The 19,631-nt window shown below is 38.1% G+C and overlaps 1 protein-coding gene across 3 annotated transcripts in view; it reads left to right on the forward strand.

Annotated features, from left to right (window-relative positions):
• The window catches only part of GPSM2 (G-protein signaling modulator 2), a 54,084-nt gene that overhangs the window by 32,681 nt on the left and 1,772 nt on the right, over nucleotides 1–19,631 (forward strand). For all 3 annotated transcript variants that reach the window (XM_011998480.1, XM_011998465.1, XM_011998474.1), the window contains 4 exons: nucleotides 4,450–4,520; nucleotides 8,396–8,572; nucleotides 12,220–12,379; nucleotides 13,774–13,991. In XM_011998480.1, the coding sequence (XP_011853870.1) occupies nucleotides 4,450–4,520; nucleotides 8,396–8,572; nucleotides 12,220–12,379; nucleotides 13,774–13,991 (626 nt within the window). The remainder of the gene's footprint in view (nucleotides 1–4,449; nucleotides 4,521–8,395; nucleotides 8,573–12,219; nucleotides 12,380–13,773; nucleotides 13,992–19,631) is intronic.

Here is a 19,631-nt window from a genome sequence, read left to right on the forward strand (position 1 = left end):
CAGGAGAATTGCTTGAACCCAGCAGGCGGAGGTTGCAGTGAGCCGAGATCACACCACTGCACTCCAGCCTGGCAACAGAGCAAGACTCTGTCTCCCCCAAAAAAAGGAAAAAGGCTGAAAGTGAGCTAAATATCTAAAAAAAAAAAGAAAGAAAAAACTGAAAGAAGGCAAAAATTTAAAAAGAGCAGAATTTAATAAAGTTAAAGATTCAATAGAGATGGTTTTTTTTAAGTCAAAATTTGGTTCCAAATTGTTTAAATTTTGACTAATTAAGTCTACGGCAAGACTGTTCAAAAAGAAAAGCGGACATAATAAATATGCAGAGATTAAAAAGAGATTCTGAGTAACGTTGTGACAAAATATTTGAAAATCTAGGAGAAATGGGCAATTTCTGGAAAAACAAGTTACCAAAACTGATCCAATGGTAAAATGTAATGTGAATGGTTTGCTAATGGCTAAAATTATACAGAAATTAGATCAGTAATTTAAAATCTTCCCACTAGGAAAATACCTGGCTCAGATTATTTTACAAGTGAGGTAAACCAGCCACTTAAGAAAACTAATTACAATACCTTACACAAAAATTGTATAGGCAACTGAATAAGTAGAAATACTTTTATCAGTCTGAGAACCATAACCTTGATATCCAAACTAGATAAGAAACAATACAAGAAAAGTAAATTACAGGCCAGCCTTACTCATGAACATAAGGTATAAAAATCTTTACAAAATATTAGCAAAGCAAATCCAGCAATGTATGTAAAAACAAACAGGGAGCAGGGCACAGTGGCTCACCCCTGTAATCCCAGTACTTTGGGAGGCTGAGGCAGGTGGATGACAAGGTTAGGAGTTTGAGACCAGCCTGACCAACATGGTGAAACCCTGTGTCTACTGAAAAATGCAAAAATTAGCAGGCCACAGTGGTACACGCCTATAGTCCCAGCTACTCAGGAGGCTGAGGCAGGAGGATCACTTGAACCCGGGAGGTGGAGGTTGCAGTGAGCCGAGATAGCGCCACTGCACTCCAGCCTGGGCCACAGAGAGAGACTCTCTCAAAAAAAAATTCAAGTGGATTCAACATTAGAAAATCAATTAATGTAATTCACCAATGAACATAGGAAAGAGAAAATCACCCAAATATCCAAATCTGTTAAATATATTTCATTTAATAGTACTATTAAATGAAAATGTTCCATTTATAAGACACAGTAGCAGATTGGAGAAAGAATAAAATGCAACTACACACTACTTGCAAGAGAAATATATAAGGATATAATAAGCCTGAAAGTAAAAGAATAGATGATTGGCCATGCAAAAACTAACCAAAAGACAGCCAGTATAGCTATGTTAATAGCAGATAAAATGTACTTTAAGGCAAAGGGTCTTACTAGAAATGAAGAAGGTCGGCTGAGTGTGGTAAGTCACGCCTGTAATCCCAGCACTTTGGGAGGCTGAGGCCAGTGGATCACTTGAGATCAGGAGTTCGAGACCAGCCTGGCCAACATGGTGAGACCCCCGTCTCTACTAAAAATACAAACATTAGCTAGGGGTGGTGGCAGTGCCCTGTAATCCCAGCTACTCAGGAGGCTGAGGCAGGAGAATCTCTTGAACCTAGGAGGTGGAGGTTGCAGGAGCCGAGATCACACCACTACACTCTAGCCTGGGCAACACAGCAAGACTCCATCTCAAAAAAACAAAAACAAAAAACAAAGTAAATGAAGGTCACTTTACAGTGGTGCTTAACAGTGATTAACAGTTCAATTCACCAGGAAGATACATGCATTAAATGCGTCTGGGCTTAGTAGGCCTTTATAACAAGGCCTTAACGTACATAAAGCAAAATTAAAGAAATGGGAAAATCTACAGTTATAATGGGAAATTTTAACACATCTCTCTCAGTAATTGATGGATGATAAATCATACTCAAGTGGGAAGACAATTTTTTTTTTTTCCCCAAGACAGGCTCTTACTCGGTCACCAGGTGGGAGCACAGTGGAGCCATCTCAGCTTACTGCAGCCTCTACCTCCCAGGTTCAAGCAATCTGCCCACCTCAGCCTCTTGAGTAGCTAGAACTATAGGCACACGCCACCACGTCTGGCTGATTTTTATATTTTTTGGCAGAGATGGGGTTTTCCCATGTTGCCCAGGCTAGTCTCGAACTTACGAGTTCAAGGGATCTGCCCACCTCAGTCTCCCAAAGTGCTGGGATTACAGGCATGCACCATCATGCCCGGCTGACAACATTTTATAAAATATTTCAGTTCTTCTCAGATTGATAAAAATTAAGTGCACTGCCAAACACATCACAATTATTTTATGGAACTTCATGAAGTTATTCACAAGTTTATATGAAACAAAAAAGTTCTGAGAAATACCAAAACATTCCTAAGAACATGAAAAGTGCTTTCTTTACAGATATAAGTAATAAGGCAGTGTGCTGTTGGCATAAAGACAAACAAATAGACCAGTGGAATCAAGTAGCCTATATTCCTTGCATATATGGAAAATAATCTCACATAAAAATGAATTATTGATGGATTAAGGATTTAAATGTGAAAGACAGATTTAGAGCAGTAATAGTGATGATGCAGGAGAGGTGCAGTGGCTCACGCCTGTAATCCCAGCACTTTGGGAGGTTGAGGCAGGAGGATCGCTTGCATCCAGCAGTCAAGACCAGCCTGGACAATATAGGACTCCTGTCTGTATCAAAAAAAAAAAAAAAAGTTGGAAATGGTGTTGCATGCCTATAGTCCCAGCTACTTGGTAGGCTCAGGTGGGAGGATCGCTTGAGCCCAAGAGGTCAAAGCTGCAGTGAGCCATGATTACACCACTGCACTCCAGCCTGGGCCATAGAGCAAGACCCCTTCTCAAAAAAAGAGATGGGGGCTGGCCAGGGATGGTGGCTCACGCAAGTAATCCCAACACTTTGGGAGTCCGAGATGGGCAGATCACTTGAGGTCATGAGTTCCAGACCAGCCTGGTCAACATGGTGAAACCCTGTCTCTATTTAAAAAATAGGGGTGGAGGGCACGGGGGGGGCAAAAGTGACGAACAGTACACAAATAGCCCATAAATAGAAGATACTCAACTTCATCTCATCAGCAAAAATCACAGTGGAGTACTATTAGAAACTTATGAGGTAAACAAAAATTACTACCAGTATTAAAATGATGCAGGGTAATGGAAACTCTTATATGGATTATATGAAATAGTTTCATATAAAACTATTATATGAAACTGTGTGGATATGGTATTGATGGGATAGAAATTGGTGTACCCTGAAGTACAATCCAGCAACATTCTGGTGAAGTTAAAGATGCGCCAACTGTATGATCCAACTGTTCCACTCCTGTTCTGCTCCCAGTTATATACTCCTGATAACCACCAAACTGGAAGAAATGCTTGTTCATGTACACTGAGAGACATTTCCAAGAATATCTGTAGTGTGCTTATCATAGCAAAAAATTGGAAGCAACCCAAATATCTATCACTAGTAAAATGGATAATTTCCTAGTCCACTCTACAGTCTGTTATTTTTGAGACGGTGTGGATAGTATAAACCAGTTATTATAAAAAGCCCTTGCCAAAAATGGCAATGAAAATGAATTAAGGTATACATAGCAACTTGGATGAATCTCACAAATATAAGGTTTCTCAAAGCTGGTTGCAGAATACATACAGTATGATACCATTTATAAGTGTTTCAAAACCCACACATGCTGTATTGCTGAGAAATACATGCATTTGTAATGAAAATGCATAAAAGCACAGGGAAGACAAGGTAAATTATGAGGGGAGTTATACAAGGGGAGTTTAATGTGTTTGTAATGTTTCATTTTTTAAGCTGGGTATTAGGTATTATGCCTTTTAAAATATTGCCTAATATTGTAAAAGATTAAATGGATATGGAAATTCTCTATATTTAATAACTTTACTGAAAAAAATTTAAGGCCTTGTTTACTTGTTTTCTGACTGGCAGTAAGTCTGTCATCTAATGAGATCTTAAAATGGAAAGGGATGACCTAGAAAGGAATAACAGCGTGGTAGTGGGGATGCTATTTTGATTCTTTTCACACAATTGAAGGCCTACAGCCTTTTCCTTATGTTGTTATAAGGAATAAACTGCTCTACAGGTTGTTATTTTTGAAACTGTATGGATAGTATAAAACCAGTTATTATAAAATGCCTTTTTCAAATTAAGGGGTAATGTTAGTTTCCAACCAAAATGTAACTTCCTTACATCAAAGCATTTTAGAGGGGAATGTATATTCTATTTTTGTGTAGCTGGTATGGAAAATCATTATTCTTAGAAGAATACATATTTGTACAGGTTTTCTCCTTCCATATGGGTTTGTGTATCAGATTTTAGAACTGAATAATGTAATGATGCTGAACTTGTACTCTTAAGGGCTCCCTGGTTTATTTGAATTAATTTTTTTTAAACAAAGGTGTACGCCCCAAGTTGGGACGCCGGCACAGTATGGAAAATATGGAACTTATGAAGTTAACACCAGAAAAGGTGGGTGACAGGTTTTATATTTTAAATTTCATGAACTATTATAAAATGTTTTAGTAACTTCTCATTTAATGAAATAATTTAAATAAGGCTTGCCCTATATAGATATCACTTGAAAAGTTGCCTATAAAAAAAAAATCAGAAAAAGTATAGTGCAAAAAGAATGCATACAGTATGCTGCCATCTGTTTAAGAAAAATACATGCATATATTTCCTTTGTAGATTCCTAAAACATTTCTGGAATAAGATGTAAGAAACGGGCTAACAATGATTTCTTCTGGGAAGAGGACTGAGTGGGTTAGGCTAGAAATACTTTATATACCAGTTTGAACTATTTGAATCATTACTTTTTTTTTTTAATTAGATCAGGAAGATTAAAAGGACAACCTTTTTTTCCCAACTACATAGCAACTTTATTGCCAAGATAAATGAAATTTATGATCAAAAGGAGAGTTGTTTTTCTAGCTGCATTCTTGAAAAGCTTTTTTTTTTTTTTTTTTAACAAGTACTTTGTGTTGAAGATACATCTTAGGCTTTTTCTTGGGGGAGAGGGGTGCGTAGTAAAAGGGAAGGGACTTCATAATTAGAAACAGGTTATTGAAGAACACATCAAGACTACTTTCTTCCATTTCCTTTGAACTGAATATTACATTGTCAAAATAGGCTCTCGGCTGGGCGCGGTGGCTCGCGCCTGTACTCCCAGCACTTTGGGAGGCCAAGGTGGGTGGATCATGAGGTCAGGAGATCGAGACCATCCTGGCCAACACGGTGAAACCCTGTCTTTACTAAAAATGCAAACATTAGCTGGGTGTGGTGGTGCACTCCTGTAGTCCCAGCTACTCGGGAAGCTGAGGCAGAAGAATCGCTTGAACCAGGGAGGCAGAGGTTTCTGTGAGCTGAGATCGTACCACTGCACTCCTGCCTGGCCACAGAGCGAGACTTGTCTCAAAAAAAAAAAAAAAAAATTTATGTTTATTTTTTTTTCTTTTCTTTTCTTTTTTTTTTTTTTTTTTTCCGTGATGGAGTCTTGCTGAGACTGGGACTATGGGTGTACATCATCATGCCTGGCTAAGTTTTTTCAGAGACAGAGTCTCGCACTGTGTTGTTTAAACTGGTCTTAAACTCCTGGCCTTTAGCAATCATCCTGCCTCAGCCTCCTGAGTTGCTGGTATTATAGGTGTGAACCACTGTGCCAGCTGTGGTATATTTTTAAAAATACTTTTTATAAAATATCTTCATTACAGCAACTTTAGAAAATTTGAATACAGAAATAAAGATAATCAGTAATCCTGCCTCCTGATGGTAACTACAGTTATTTTCGCATCTATTAATCTGGCATTTTCATATGGATGTTATAGACACTATTTTCTAATATGTGGTAATCTATCAAGAACGTCTTTCCAGCTGGACGCAGTGGCTCATGCCTGTAATCCTAGCACTTTGGGAGGCCGAGGCAGGCAGATCACTTGAACCCCGGAGTTTGAGACCAGTCTGGGCAACATGGTGAAACCCTGTCTCTACAATTAAAAAAAAAAGATAGAAAAATTAGCTAGGCTTGATGTTGCATGCCATGCCTGTAGTCCCAGCTACTTGGGAGGCTGAGGCAGGAGTATCGTTTGCGCCTGGGATGCAGAGGTTGCAATAAGCCATGATTGTGTCACTGGACTCCAGCCTGGGTGACAGAGTGAGACCCTGTCTCTGAAAAAAAAAAAAAAAGAAAGAAAAGAAAAAGGAACATCTTTCCATGCCATTAAATATTCTTCTGCCCTATCATTATAACAATAACATATGCTTTTTCAATAGTGATAGTTTATGTGTGAATAGTCTTCAAAAAACCAAAATCTAATTGTGTTAGAATCATATCCAAGATATTTTTATTCCAGCAATTCAGAGTTATTTGGAAACTCTAGTAGTTTTTAAAGGACTTTGTGATTTTTCCAAATGTCCAGCTTTTCTTTGTGAGTGGTTCTGAAATATAAATTTGTTAAATCCACAAATTATTTTTTAAAAGCTTTTAAGGCAATTTTTGTCTACTTTCTTCTTTTAGGAACATATAAGTAGCAAAATTAATTTGCTATCTTCTGCCTACCTATGTAGTGGTACTAACAGTGTTATGTAAGAAGCTGACCAGATTCGACCTTGTAATTCTCCAAGAGCCAAGTGATAAAATTCTATCCTTAATTTAAAATATGTTTAAGTGTAATTAGTTCTTTGTATTGGTTTCTTTTCCTCATAATAAAGCTGTCAAAGAATTCATTATTTCATTATTCTCAACAAAGTAAAGAAGCATACATAAGGAAAAAGGGAATTGCTTCGCCCTGTATTCTTGTTTTCAGTATTGTTGAGAAGTTCAAATAAATAAGGAACATTTTTAATTTTTCTTCTTGAGTTTTGGGTACAGTTTTATGTTCTCACATCAAGGACCATTTTCCTTTTCTCTAAACAATAGACCATGAAATCCACTGTAGTAAATAATTTCCCCTTATAATGTGTATGTGAAAAGGAATCGATGGCTTGGTTCACTTACTAACCACATGTTTTAAAAACAGCAACAAGGCCTGGCACGGTGGCTCATGCCTGTAATCCCAGCACTTTGGGAGGCCAAGGTGGGTGGATCACGAAGTCAAGAGATCGAGACCATCCTGGCCAACATGGCGAAACCCCGTCTCTACTAAAAATACAAAAAATTAGCCGGGCGTGGTGGCGGGCACCTGTAGTCCCAGCTACTCAGGAGGCTGAGGCAGGAGAATCACTTGAACCTGGGAGGTGGAGCTTGCAGTGAGCTGAGATTGCACCACTGCACTCCAGCCTGGCAACAGAAAAAGAAGAAAAAAAAAAAAAACAAATGTATTTATATGCATATATGTATATATACACATACACACACACACACACACTCTCTCTCTCTCTCTCTCTATATATATATATATATATAAATGGGTTCTCACTATGTTGTCCAGGCTAGCCTCAAATTCCTGGGCTCAAGCAATCCTCCCGCTTCAGCCTCCTGAGTAGCTGGGATTATAGGTGTGAGCCACCATCCCCAGCTACATGTCTCACTCCCCTGTACGTTTATTTCAGTTTGTGCCTCATGGGGCACTTTTCTGGATTGGTGGAAATGTTCTATGTATTGATTGGAGTAGGGGTTATATGGCTTCCAATCATAGACTTAAAATCTGTGCATTTGACTGTAATTTTACCTATGAAAAAATGTGTGTAACTAAAATTATTACATAGCATGAACCTTTAGACTTAATTATAAACATTTAAGACTGAATGTTAAAGCTGCAAATGTCAGAGCTATTGTATGTAGTGCATATTTTTCCCCTGTACTCAATAAATGTTATTTTGTTATTTGTAGGTTGTGTATTTACACCAGACCTAGACCTTTATAAATTGGTTTTGCCTATTGAGAATTTAGTACGGTATTAGTAAAAACAGTACCGTTTTATATTTTAAAAATTACTGCTATGTTTCAAATATTAATTTTTATGTTTAAAAATTCTACATACATCCAAAAATTCCAGTTGTAACATATTTTTAAGTAACTTACATCTAGAGTAAAACTTTGGCTCCTTCTCTGACCGTTCATACTTTATTTTTATAAGGTTTTGGCAAACCTTGCTTTCTTATTCATAGGTTCTTTAAAACCAGCATTTTAATGTTTTGATAATGAGAAATCCACAGTATGCATTTGGTACAAGATCTTGAAAACAGTGCAGTATACTAAAAAAGATATTTTTAAAGAGATCTAAAATTCTTCCTCTCTCCCCCAGTAGTAAATAAGTGAGTATGTCAGGTTAATATTATGGGAAACCAGAAGAGAGCTGGGGATTTGGAGGTGTTTTTTCACCTGCCTTCCATTTATAATTTTGTAGATACAGAACTGGAACAGTGAAATTCTTGCTAAGCAAAAACCTCTTATTGCCAAACCTTCTGCAAAGCTACTCTTTGTCAACAGACTGAAGGGGAAAAAATACAAAACGAATTCCTCCACTAAAGTTCTCCAAGATGCCAGTAATTCTATTGACCACCGAATTCCAGATTCTCAGAGGGTACGTTTAAGTTTTTGAGTATTGTGTTTTGAGTACCAACATTTGGGTTTTCTTGTATTCATACTGAATTTTTAGTAATTTAAATTAGACATGTAACATAAAATACCTTTGTATTCATATTTCCCTATCTTTTCTATCTTCTTCAAAATTAGAAATGGTAATTACTGTCTTAGTAGATAAGTTGCTCCCTTGTATTGGACAATAATTATTTTTCTTTTTGTTTTTTTTTTTCTCGAGATTGAATCTTGCTCTGTCACCCAGACTGGAGTTCAGTGGCGCAATCTCAGCTCACTGCGACCTCTGCCTCCCGGGTTCAAGCGATTCTCCTGCCTCAGCCTCCCAAGTAGCTGGGATTACAGGTGTGCACCACCATGCCCAGCTAATTTTTATATTTTTAGTAGAAACAGGGTTTCACCATGTTGGCCAGGCTGGTGTCGAACTCCTGACCTCAAGTGATTTGCCTGCCTTGGCCTCCCAAAGTGCTGGGATTACAGATGTGAAGCACTGCACTTGGCCAATAATTATTTATTTGAGTCACTGTTGTTTGCAAAAATACTAGCAGTTATTTCACTGCATTGTCTCCCAGTAAAACCACCCTCTACTCAGCTCAGAAGGCAGAACAAATTAAATTCAGATGCTCAAGAATTTTTAAATATTAATTTAGAACGAAGAGTGTCTGTTAGCATCTACTTCTATTAATCATATTATTGAAACTGTAATGATAGAATTACAAACTTTTGATGAAAAATGAGCCTGGGCAACATGGTGAAACTGTTTCTACCAAAAAATAAAAAGTTAGCCGGGTATGGTGGTATGTGCCTATGGTCCCAGAGCCCAGGAGGTGGAGGTTGCAGTAAGCTGAGATCATGCCACTACACTCCAGCCTGGGCAACAGAGCAAGACCCTGTCTCAAAAAAAAAGAGAAAAATGAGCATAGCAAACAGTTTATTTAATTTATTTAGAAATAAAAATATGATGGGTTTACTGATAATCAGTATCAGGGAAATCTCAAATCCAGCTACCCTATAATCTGGTAAAAGGATCAAAGTAAATTACAAAGAAGGTATTTCATATTATCAAATCCATTTATCTGCCAGGCGCAGTGGCTCATGCCTGTAATCCCAGCACTTTGGGAGGCAAAGGTGGGTAGATCTTCTGGATTTAAGAGTTCGAGATCAGCCTAGCCAACATGGTGAAACCCCATCTCTACCAAAAATGCAAAAAATTATCTGCGTGTGGTGGCACACACCTGTGGTCCCAGCTACTCAGGAGACTGGGGTGGGAGGACTGCTTAAGCCTGGGACGCAGAGGTTGCAGTGAGCTGAGATTGCACCACTGCACTCCAGCCTGGGTGACAGAGTGAGACCCCATCTCAAAAAAAAATTAAAAAAAAAAATTGGCTGGGCACGGTGGCTCATACCTGTAATCCCAGCACTTTGGAAGGCCAAGGCAGGCAGGTCACTTGAAGTCAGGAGTTCAAGACCAACCTGGCCAACATGACAAAACCCTGTCTCTACTAAAAATACAAAAAATATCTGGGTGTGATGACACATGCCTGTAATTCCAGCTACTCAGGAGGCTGAGGCAGGAGAATCGCTTGAACCCGGGAGTTGGAGGTTGCAGTGAGCCGAGATCGTGCCACTGCACTCCAGCCTGGGCGACAGAGTGAGACTGTCTTCAAAAGAGTAAAATAAATAAAATCAATTTTTCCAGCAATGAGAGCCTTTGAAAAAAAAGTTAACCTTTTTGTTTTAAGTTAGAGATTTCTTTTGTCAGCATTTCATTTATACCTATAACCTTGTAGTGTCTTTTGTCTCAGTTTCTTTCCCCCAAGTCTGTGGTATTGTTATAGAATGCCTCGATTTTTATCAGTGGTTTCTTACATAGCTTTTCTGGGATATCTATGACTAATAAAATTAAAACTTATGGGGTATATAGAAATTCAGGGATATTTTTGTAGATCTAGAGCAGGACTGGAATTCAAGGAAGTCACGCCTTTGTTCAAAGTTTGGGGTCTTAACTAAGCTCACTTAGCTCAACTGAAAATGCCCATACTTTTGGAGCCATATGTATTTTCACGTTCACAGTCTTGAATTCTAGGCTTTTTTGCTCCTAGGAAAAAGTCTTTTGTTGGTAATGAACACATTTGACTGTGGCTTATGTATATATCATTCCCAAACCTCAAATTTAACATGTTAAAAACTTCTCTTAATCACTCCTGTTTTCCTTGTCCCAGTTAAAGGGATATCATTTACTCTGTCCCTAAGCCAGGAACCCCAGTGTCGTGCAAGATTCCCTCTTTCACTAACCACATCAAATCTACTGTGTCCCTCAGATCGGCTCTTACCCTCACCCCTTTTAAAAAATATCTGCTACCCCAGCACTTTGGGAGGCCAAGGCAGGCAGATCACCTGAGGTCAGGAGTTCAAGACCAGCTTGGCCAACATGGTGAAACCCTGACTGTACAAAAAATACAAAAATTAGCCAGGTGTGGTGGCATGCACCTATAGTCCCAGATACTCAGGAGGCTGAGGCAGGAGAATCACTTGAACCTGGGAGGCAGAGGTTGCAGTGAGCCAAGATCATACCACTGCACTTCAGCCTGGATGACAGAGCAAGATTCCGCAAAAAAAAAAAAAAAAAAAAAAAAAATCTGCTACCGTGTCTTAGGCTAGTACTTACTCTCCTACCTAGACTTCAGTAGGTACCTGAACTGATCTCCCTGCCTTCATTTATTATCTCTAAACAAAACTGCTTAAAATTGTCTATTGCCAGTGCTCATCTTATTTCACATAGGATAAAGTCTACATTTGTTAGTACTGCATACAAAGGCCTCTTCCCTCCTCTATACCTACCCCTACCCTTCAGTTCATCATCAATTGAATACTATTGCATATTAACCAGTATGAAACATCTCTCACCTCCAAATGTCTATTCATTCTTAAGGAGCCAACACAAATACATGCTATGAAATTTTCCCCGTTTCTCCTAAAAATTAGTTCTTCTCTCCTCCTCAGGCCCATAACATTTTTTGTATATGTGCCTCTATTATAATACATCATTATGAAAAAATTAAAATAATTACTTGTATTAAACATTGCATTAATCATTTCAGTTTTGAAGCCTTCCAAATGAAGTATAAATCTAGATCTTGCTCTCCTCACAAATATTCATTTATTTGAAGTTTGTATTTTTTCAGGGTCTTCAAATCTAAGTATAATAAAAAGACCTTAGAAATCACTATGGTAGGAAAACATCCTTGTTTTCTTTCTTAGCTCTTACAAAGAGAGAAGTGTCCTTAAATTCTGCTGTAGAATGTTTAGAACTGAATGCAGAGCCTGAAGTACAGGCCTGTATCACCAGTGTTTGCATAATTCAGTATCTCTAGTGGTTCTGTTACATCTGAGGTATGTTTCTTTAGCTTCAGAAATACAGGAATTAAAAACTAGAAGTGCTTTTTGTTAGTTGGATTAAAATAAGATTTTATTACTAATATTTGCCATCTTGTATTCTTTTTCAAAATGTCAATTTTCATTTTTAATCCTCATCCTTTACCTTTTGCATTTAAATGCATCATGATGTTCATTGATGATCTAAAAATAATACTGGAATATTCAAATGAAGTAGACTTCCTCTCAATATTTTAGAAAATCAGTGCAGATACTATTGGAGATGAAGGGTTCTTTGACTTATTAAGCCGATTTCAAAGCAATAGGATGGATGATCAGAGATGTTGCTTGCAAGAAAAGAACTCCCATACAGCTTCAACAACAACTTCTTCCACTCCCCCCAAAATGATGCTAAAAAGTAAGTCATCTCTGTTTCTCCCCCGATTTTAATAGTTCTCTTTGATATTCTTGTGGTTTATTTCTGAGAATTGAGTTCCCATCATAAGAGATATAATAAATGAGCCTGAATCCAGGTATATCCAAAATGCTGCTATTATACAGTTCAAACAAGGTTTTTTCAGTTCCCTTATGTATATCTGTGTTTTTAGTCCAATGTGCTTTCTACTAACTATATTATACTACCTCCCTAGTTTTCTTTGAAAAATCTGTTGTGGAAAATGTGACTGTGAGCCAGGTGTGGTGGTGCACGCCTATAATCTCAGCTACTTGGGAGGCTGAAGTGGGAGGATCACTTGAGGTCAGGAGTTTGAGGCTATAGTGTGCAATGATCGTGTTTGTGAATAGCCACCGCACTGCTGCCCAGCCTATGTCTAAAAAATATATAAAAATAAAATCTGATTTTATTATTATTTATTTGAGACGAGATCTTGCTGTTAGCCAAGCTGGAGTGCCAGGCCATGATCATAGTCAGTGCAGCCTTGTGCTTCTGGGCTAAAGTGGTCCTCCTACCTCAGCCTCCCAAGTAACTGGGACTCCAGGCACACACCACCATGCCCGGCTAATTATTTTTATTTTTTGTGGAGATGAGGTCTTGCTATGTTGTCCAGGCTGGTCTCAAGCTCCTGGCCTCAAGTGATCTTCCTGCCTTAGCCTCCCAAAGTGCTGGTATTCCAGGCATGAGCTACCATGCCCAGCCTTAATATAACTTTTAAAAATAAAAATGAGGAAGAAAAGTAGTTATACATACTTTATGATTATACATAAAATGTCAATACTTCATATCTGGATTAAGAAAGAAAAACAAAGACAGACTGAAGAGGAACCTATGGCTAAGGCTGAGGCTAAGGCCTGGCTGAGTTAGAAAGGACTAAAATAGGTTGCTTATATTTTTCTATTTCAGCTACCAGAAGACTTCTTGTACCACAGACCAAGACTTGCCAGCAGCACTTAACTGTTAGTTTACTAAATGATTTGTATCCAGGGCCTAGAATAAAAAACACTGTCCCACACATCCTGGTCTGAGAAATTATGTAAGAAAAACAGTTTATTCACCTTCTGAAATCTGGTCACATATCTTATAGTTACATTTTGAGTGAGCGTTAAATAGAGAAATATAGTCAAATCTGAATAACCCCCAAGTGGGTCATTTGAAGTACTCTAGGGTTCATTTTTCCCTCCCGCCAGTAAAAACCACACCCATCTAGCCAAAGCCCATCTGTGTCAGCGCTATAGCAGGAGGGCAGGGCAGGTATTGGGCCTGGCAAGGCTGAAAAGATCTAGGTATATATAATAAATGTGCTTAGGTTTTGTTTTTTTTTTTTTTAACCTTTCGCTTTCTTCTACTATTCTTAGCACCGTCTGTTCCTGTGGTATCCCCCAACACGGATGAGTTTTTAGATCTTCTTGCCAGCTCACAGAGCCGTCGTCTGGATGACCAGAGGGCTAGCTTCAGTAATTTGCCAGGGCTTCGTCTAACACAAAACAACAGCCAGTCGGTACTTAGCCACCTGATGACTAAGGACAACAAAGAGGCTGATGAAGATTTCTTTGACATCCTTGTAAAATGTCAAGTATGTCTGTATGTTTTTTTCATTCTGCATACAGCTCAGATGCCACTGAGAACATTGGCAGTGTTATAATTCTCATTCAGGAAGGGCTTATTTTTTATTAGAGAGTTATTATTGTCCCTCATTCAGTAAAAAATTATTGAACACCGACTATGTTTCAGGTGCTATTCTAGGCATTGAGGACACACTTGATTTTTAAAGGATCTTACATTTTAGGAGAGACAAGTGCGTGTGTGTGTGTGTATGTGTAGAGAGAGAGAGTGTGTGTGTATGTGTGTTGTGTTAGGTAATCATACTTGCTATGAAGAACTTTAAAGGAGGATAAAGGGGTAGTAGATAAGCGAAGGTGTTGGTGGTAGGGGGAGTGTCTGTTTTAGGTAGGGTGGTTAGAGAAGACCTTTCTGGATTGTCATTTGAACAGAGACCTGAATGCAGTGAAGCAGTCAGCCATGTGACTATCTAGAGAAAGAGTATTCCATGCAGAGGCAGCAAGTCCCCTCTTGGATATAAAAGCTTAGCCAGTTCAAGGAATGGCAAATGTGACTGGCATGGGATGGGTAGGGGAAGGGAAGAGTCGCACAAAATGAGGATGGAGAAGTAATCAGGGCCTAGATCATCTAGGCTCTTGGAGGCCATGATAAAGTCTTGTGTTTTAGATGTATTAAGAAAGTACTGGGAGTATCCTCAAAGAGGATCCTGGCTACTGATGGAAGAATGTAGAGTGGCAAGGGTGTTAGTATGAAAACCAGCTAGGAAGATAGTATGGCAATGCAGGCAAAAAATACTGGTGATGTGGACTAGAGTGGTAACAGTGGGTAGTCAGCGTAGGGCTACATTATTAGTTATTATATCAGTTATATATTATGGCTAGTTGGCAGGATGTCTTAATAAATTGGGTAGAGGGTTTCAGGGAAAGAGAATCAAAGATTACTTATACCTTGAATAACTGGGAAATGAATGGTTCTGTTTACTGAAATGGAGATGACTAGAGAAGAAGCAAGTTTGGAGACAAAAAGCAAGAGTTCTGTTTTAGACATGTTAAATTTGGTAAACTGTTAGCCAGTTCAAGGAATGGCAGGTGTGACTGGTATAGACAATGAAGTAGAGGTGTTAAATAGGCAATTTGATGTGAAATCTGGAGCCCAAGGGAGATGTAAACTTGGGAGGCATCAGCATATAGCTGGTATTAAAGCCCTGGGAAGAAATTACCTAAAGAATAGGACAGGAAGACTAAGCCCTGAGCATTTCAAAGTCTACTAGTTAGATGGAGGAAGATGAGCTGGCAAAGCAGCAACAGCCAGAGAGTTGGAAGGATACCCCGAGGGTGGGCTGGGGTGGGGTGGGGTGAGGTGTGGTGTGGTGGAAATCAAGTGAAGAGTGTATCTTAAGCAGTGCTCAACTGTGGCAAATGTTGCTAAGAACCTGAGTCAGATGATAACTACTAGATTTGATAACATGGAGATTATAAATAATTTTGAAAGATACTGTTTCAGTGGTATGGTGGGGACAAAGGATTGAGTGGGGTAGGAAAATGGGAAGTGTGAAAGGGGAGATAGTAAATATAGAAAACTTTAATGGGTTAAATGAAACATTAGCTAGAAAAGAAATACAAGGCAAATGTGGTTTTTTCTTTTCTTTTTTGGGGTGATAACATAGTTTACAGGTGGAAACGGTCAAGTAGAGAAGAGTCAGTGATGTAGGTAAGTCTGGGGTAACTGAAGAACACAGTTTTTGTGTAGGTGAGAGAGGGAAAGCAGAGTATGCATTTGGAGATGGGAGCAAGTAGGAATTCTCTCTGGATGCTTTTATTGTCTCACCAAAGAAAGAAGTAGTCATTAGTTAAGACTGGGGTTGGGGAGCCCTACAAATTTGAAGAGAAAGGAAGTGGGAAATAGATGACTTAGAGAAACTGAAACTAGGGGAAAGTATTAAGAATACTGTGCTGTGGAAAGAACCCACCTGAGGTTCACAGTCACTGGAAGTAAAACTGGTTGAGTGCAATTGTTTATTTATCCAGTCATAACCAGCTGCTTGAAGCAGAGAGATAAATCAAGACTGATATTTTGCCAGGAGAATGGGATTTAGGGGAGAGAATGGTAGTTGAAGACATGTGCCAGGAAGTGATTTTAATAATGGACTTTAGAATCTAGGCTGTAAAAAGGGAAATAAAGAAATGAAAGGTGTGAAAGTAAAAAGTAGCAGTTGTCCCAGTAGATTCAAGGAATGCTAAAGATACATAACAAACCATCAAGATCTATGAAGCAAAAATTAACAGAATTGAAGGGAGAAATGGACAGTTCTACAAAAATAGTTGAGGAATTCAATATCCTATGCTCATTAATGGATAGGACAACTAGAAGAAGATAAGTGAGGAAAAGGAGGACTTGAATACACAGTAAACCAACTAGATTTAATGTGCATATATATAGCACACTTGACCCAACAGCAGCAGTGTGCACATTCTTCTGAAGTGCACGTGGAACATTTTTCAGGTCGGTCCATATGTTAGGCCACAAATTCTCAACAGATTTAAAAGATAACTGTCATATAAAGTACCTTCTCTGACCCCAAAGGATAAAATAAGCAATAACAGAAGGAAAACAGGAAAAACTCAAAAATTTGTGGAAATTAAACACTCTTAAACGACTAATCCATCAAAGAAGAAATCACAATGGAAACTATAAAATAGAGACAAATAAAAGTAAACATACAAAAATGTATGGGACATACCAAAGGCAATGCCAAGGGGGAAATTCATAGCCATAAATGTTTACACTAAAAAAAGACGAAAGATCTCAAGTCAACAACCTCACTTGACAACTTAAGGAACTAGAAAAAGAAGAACAAACAAAACCCTAAACTAGCAGAAGGAAAGAAAGAAAAATAAAGATTATAGCAGAAATAAATAAAATACAGAACAGAAAAAAAATAGAGAAAATCAATGAAGCCAAAACGTTTTGAAAAATAGATTAACAAAATTGACAAACTTTTAGCTAGATAGACTAATTTTAAAAACATTCAAATTACTAGAAACACAAACTTACCAAGAACAAATGATGAAGAAACAGAAAATACACCCATCGTAAGGAGGTTGCATCAGTAATCAAAAACCTCTTGATAAAAGCCCTGGACCTGATATCTTTACTGGTGCATTCTATCAAACATTTAAAGAACTAACACTATGCCTTCTCAAACTGTCCCTTCCAAAAACTGAAAATAAAGGAACACTTCATAACTCATTCTGTGAGGCCAGTATTGCCAATACCAAAGCCAGACAGACACTACAAGAAAAGTACAGATCAATATCCTTCATGAATCCAGATGCAAAAATCAACAAAATACTACAATCCAAATTCAGCAGCACATCAAAAGGATTTTACAACATGACCAAGTGGGATTTATTCCTAGGATACAAGGATTGATTGTTCAACATGTGAAAATCAATCAATGTAACACATAAACAGAATAAAGGGAAAAAACACATATAGGGAAAAAAAAATGACAAAATTCAAAACTCTTTCATGATAAAAACTTAAAAATTAGCAACAGTAGGAAACTACCAGAACATAGTAAAAGCCATATACGAAACATGCACCGCTGACATCATACTCAATGGTGACAGACTGAAAGCTTTCCTCCAAGATCAGGAACAAGATCAGAATGCAGGTTTTGGCCACTTTTATTCAATGAGGTACTAGAAATTCAAGCAATTAGGCAAAAAAGAAAAAAAGGCATTCACATCGAAAAGGACAAAATATCAATAAAATTGACAGAGGTAATCAAGTTCAGCAAAATAGCATGATACAAAATCAACACAAAAATCAGTTGTGTGTTTATACACTAACAATGAACAATTGAAAAGAAATATAAAATTCCATTTAAAATAGCATCAAAAAAATAAAGTACTTAGGAATTAATCATTGAGGCAAAAGACTTGTATAATGAAAACCACAAAACATTGCTGAAAGAGATGAAAGAAAACAAATGGAACAATATCCCATGTTCATGGATTAGAAGACTTAATGTTAAAATTTTGATACTATCCAAAGTGACCTACAAATTCAATGCAATCCCTGTAAAAATCCAAATGGCCTTTTCCCCCTACAGAAATAGAAAATATAGCCTAAAATTCCTAAAATTCATATGGAACCTCAAGGGACTTCCAAATATCCAAAACAATCTTAAGAATAAAGCTTTAGGACTCACATTTTTTTATTTCAGGTTATTACAAAACTACACTAATCAAAACAGTGCAGTACTGGCATAAAGACAGACATATAGACCAAAGGAACAGAATACAGATCCCAGAAATAAACTTTTGCATGTGTGGTCAAATGATACACAACAGGGGTGCCAAGACCATTCCATGGGGGAAAGGATGGTTTTATCAACAAATGGTTCTGGGTAAACTAGATAGCCACATACAAAAAGAATGAAGTTGGACCCTTACCTAATACTATATACAAAACTCAAAGTGGATCAAAGACCTAAGCATCAGAACTAAAACTATAAAACTAAAGAGGAGCATGTGGTGGCTCATACCTGTAATCCCAGCACTTTGGGAGGCCAAGATGAGAGGATTGCTTGAACCTAAGAGTTCAAGACCAGACTGGGCAGCATAGTGAGATCCCATCTCTATAAAAAAATTTTTTTAATGGCATACACCTGTAGTCCCAGCTACGCAGGAGGCTGAGGTGGGAGGATCACTTGAGCCTAGGAGTTCAAGGCTGCAGTGAGCCATGATCATGTCACTGTGCTCCAGCTTAGGCCACAGAGTGAGACCCTGTCTCTAAAGGAAAAAAAAAAAGGAAAGCCTCATGGCATTGGGTTTGGCAGTGATTTCTTGGTTATAAAACCAAAGGAGCAGGGAACAACAACAACAAAATAGACAAAATGGACTTAAAAACTTGTGCATCAAAGGACATTATCAACAGTAAAAAGGCAACTCAACATAAAATACTTGGAAATCACATATCTAATAAAGGATTAATATCCAGAATATATAGAGAACTCCTAAAACTCAACAAAAACCAACCTGATTCAAAAATGGGCAAAGAACTGCAAGAGGCATTTCTATAGAGATAACAAGAGGCTAGAATATGATCATGGGAGCCAAATGGCTAATGCCGAAGTGAAGGATGAGAACACTCAATCAGAGGAAGTCTAGGAACTGAAGTGCCAAGTGTTGGGTTAATTGGAGGACATTGAAATTATCAATTTATGACAGGAGAAATTAGTGAGCCATGTATGTGTGGAGGCGGCACCGACTTAGGAGGGCAGTAAATAACTGCATCCTCTGAGAGTTGTGGGATTAAATACTTAGGGATCTATGTGCTTATCACAGTCCCTAACAATGTAGTGGGTATTCAAATATCAGCTATCACACTTCTATTCTTATTCTTGAGCTACAATGCCAGAAACTGTGGTGTATACTTGTAAGTACATGTATTTTTTATTTGACAAGTAGCATGTCTAATGTAAGAATCATAATACTCAAACTTGAAAGAAAAATTCAGAGACCAGGTATGGTGGCTCATGCCTGTAATCCCAGCATTTTGGGAGGCCAAGGCGGGCAGATCACTTGAGGTCAAGAGTTCAAGACCAGCCTGGCCAACATGGTGAAACCCTTGTCTCTACTAAAAA

The sequence above is a fragment of the Mandrillus leucophaeus genome, unplaced genomic scaffold, assembly GCF_000951045.1.
Source record: "Mandrillus leucophaeus isolate KB7577 unplaced genomic scaffold, Mleu.le_1.0 Scaffold1158, whole genome shotgun sequence".
NCBI classification, from domain to species: Eukaryota; Metazoa; Chordata; class Mammalia; order Primates; family Cercopithecidae; genus Mandrillus; species Mandrillus leucophaeus.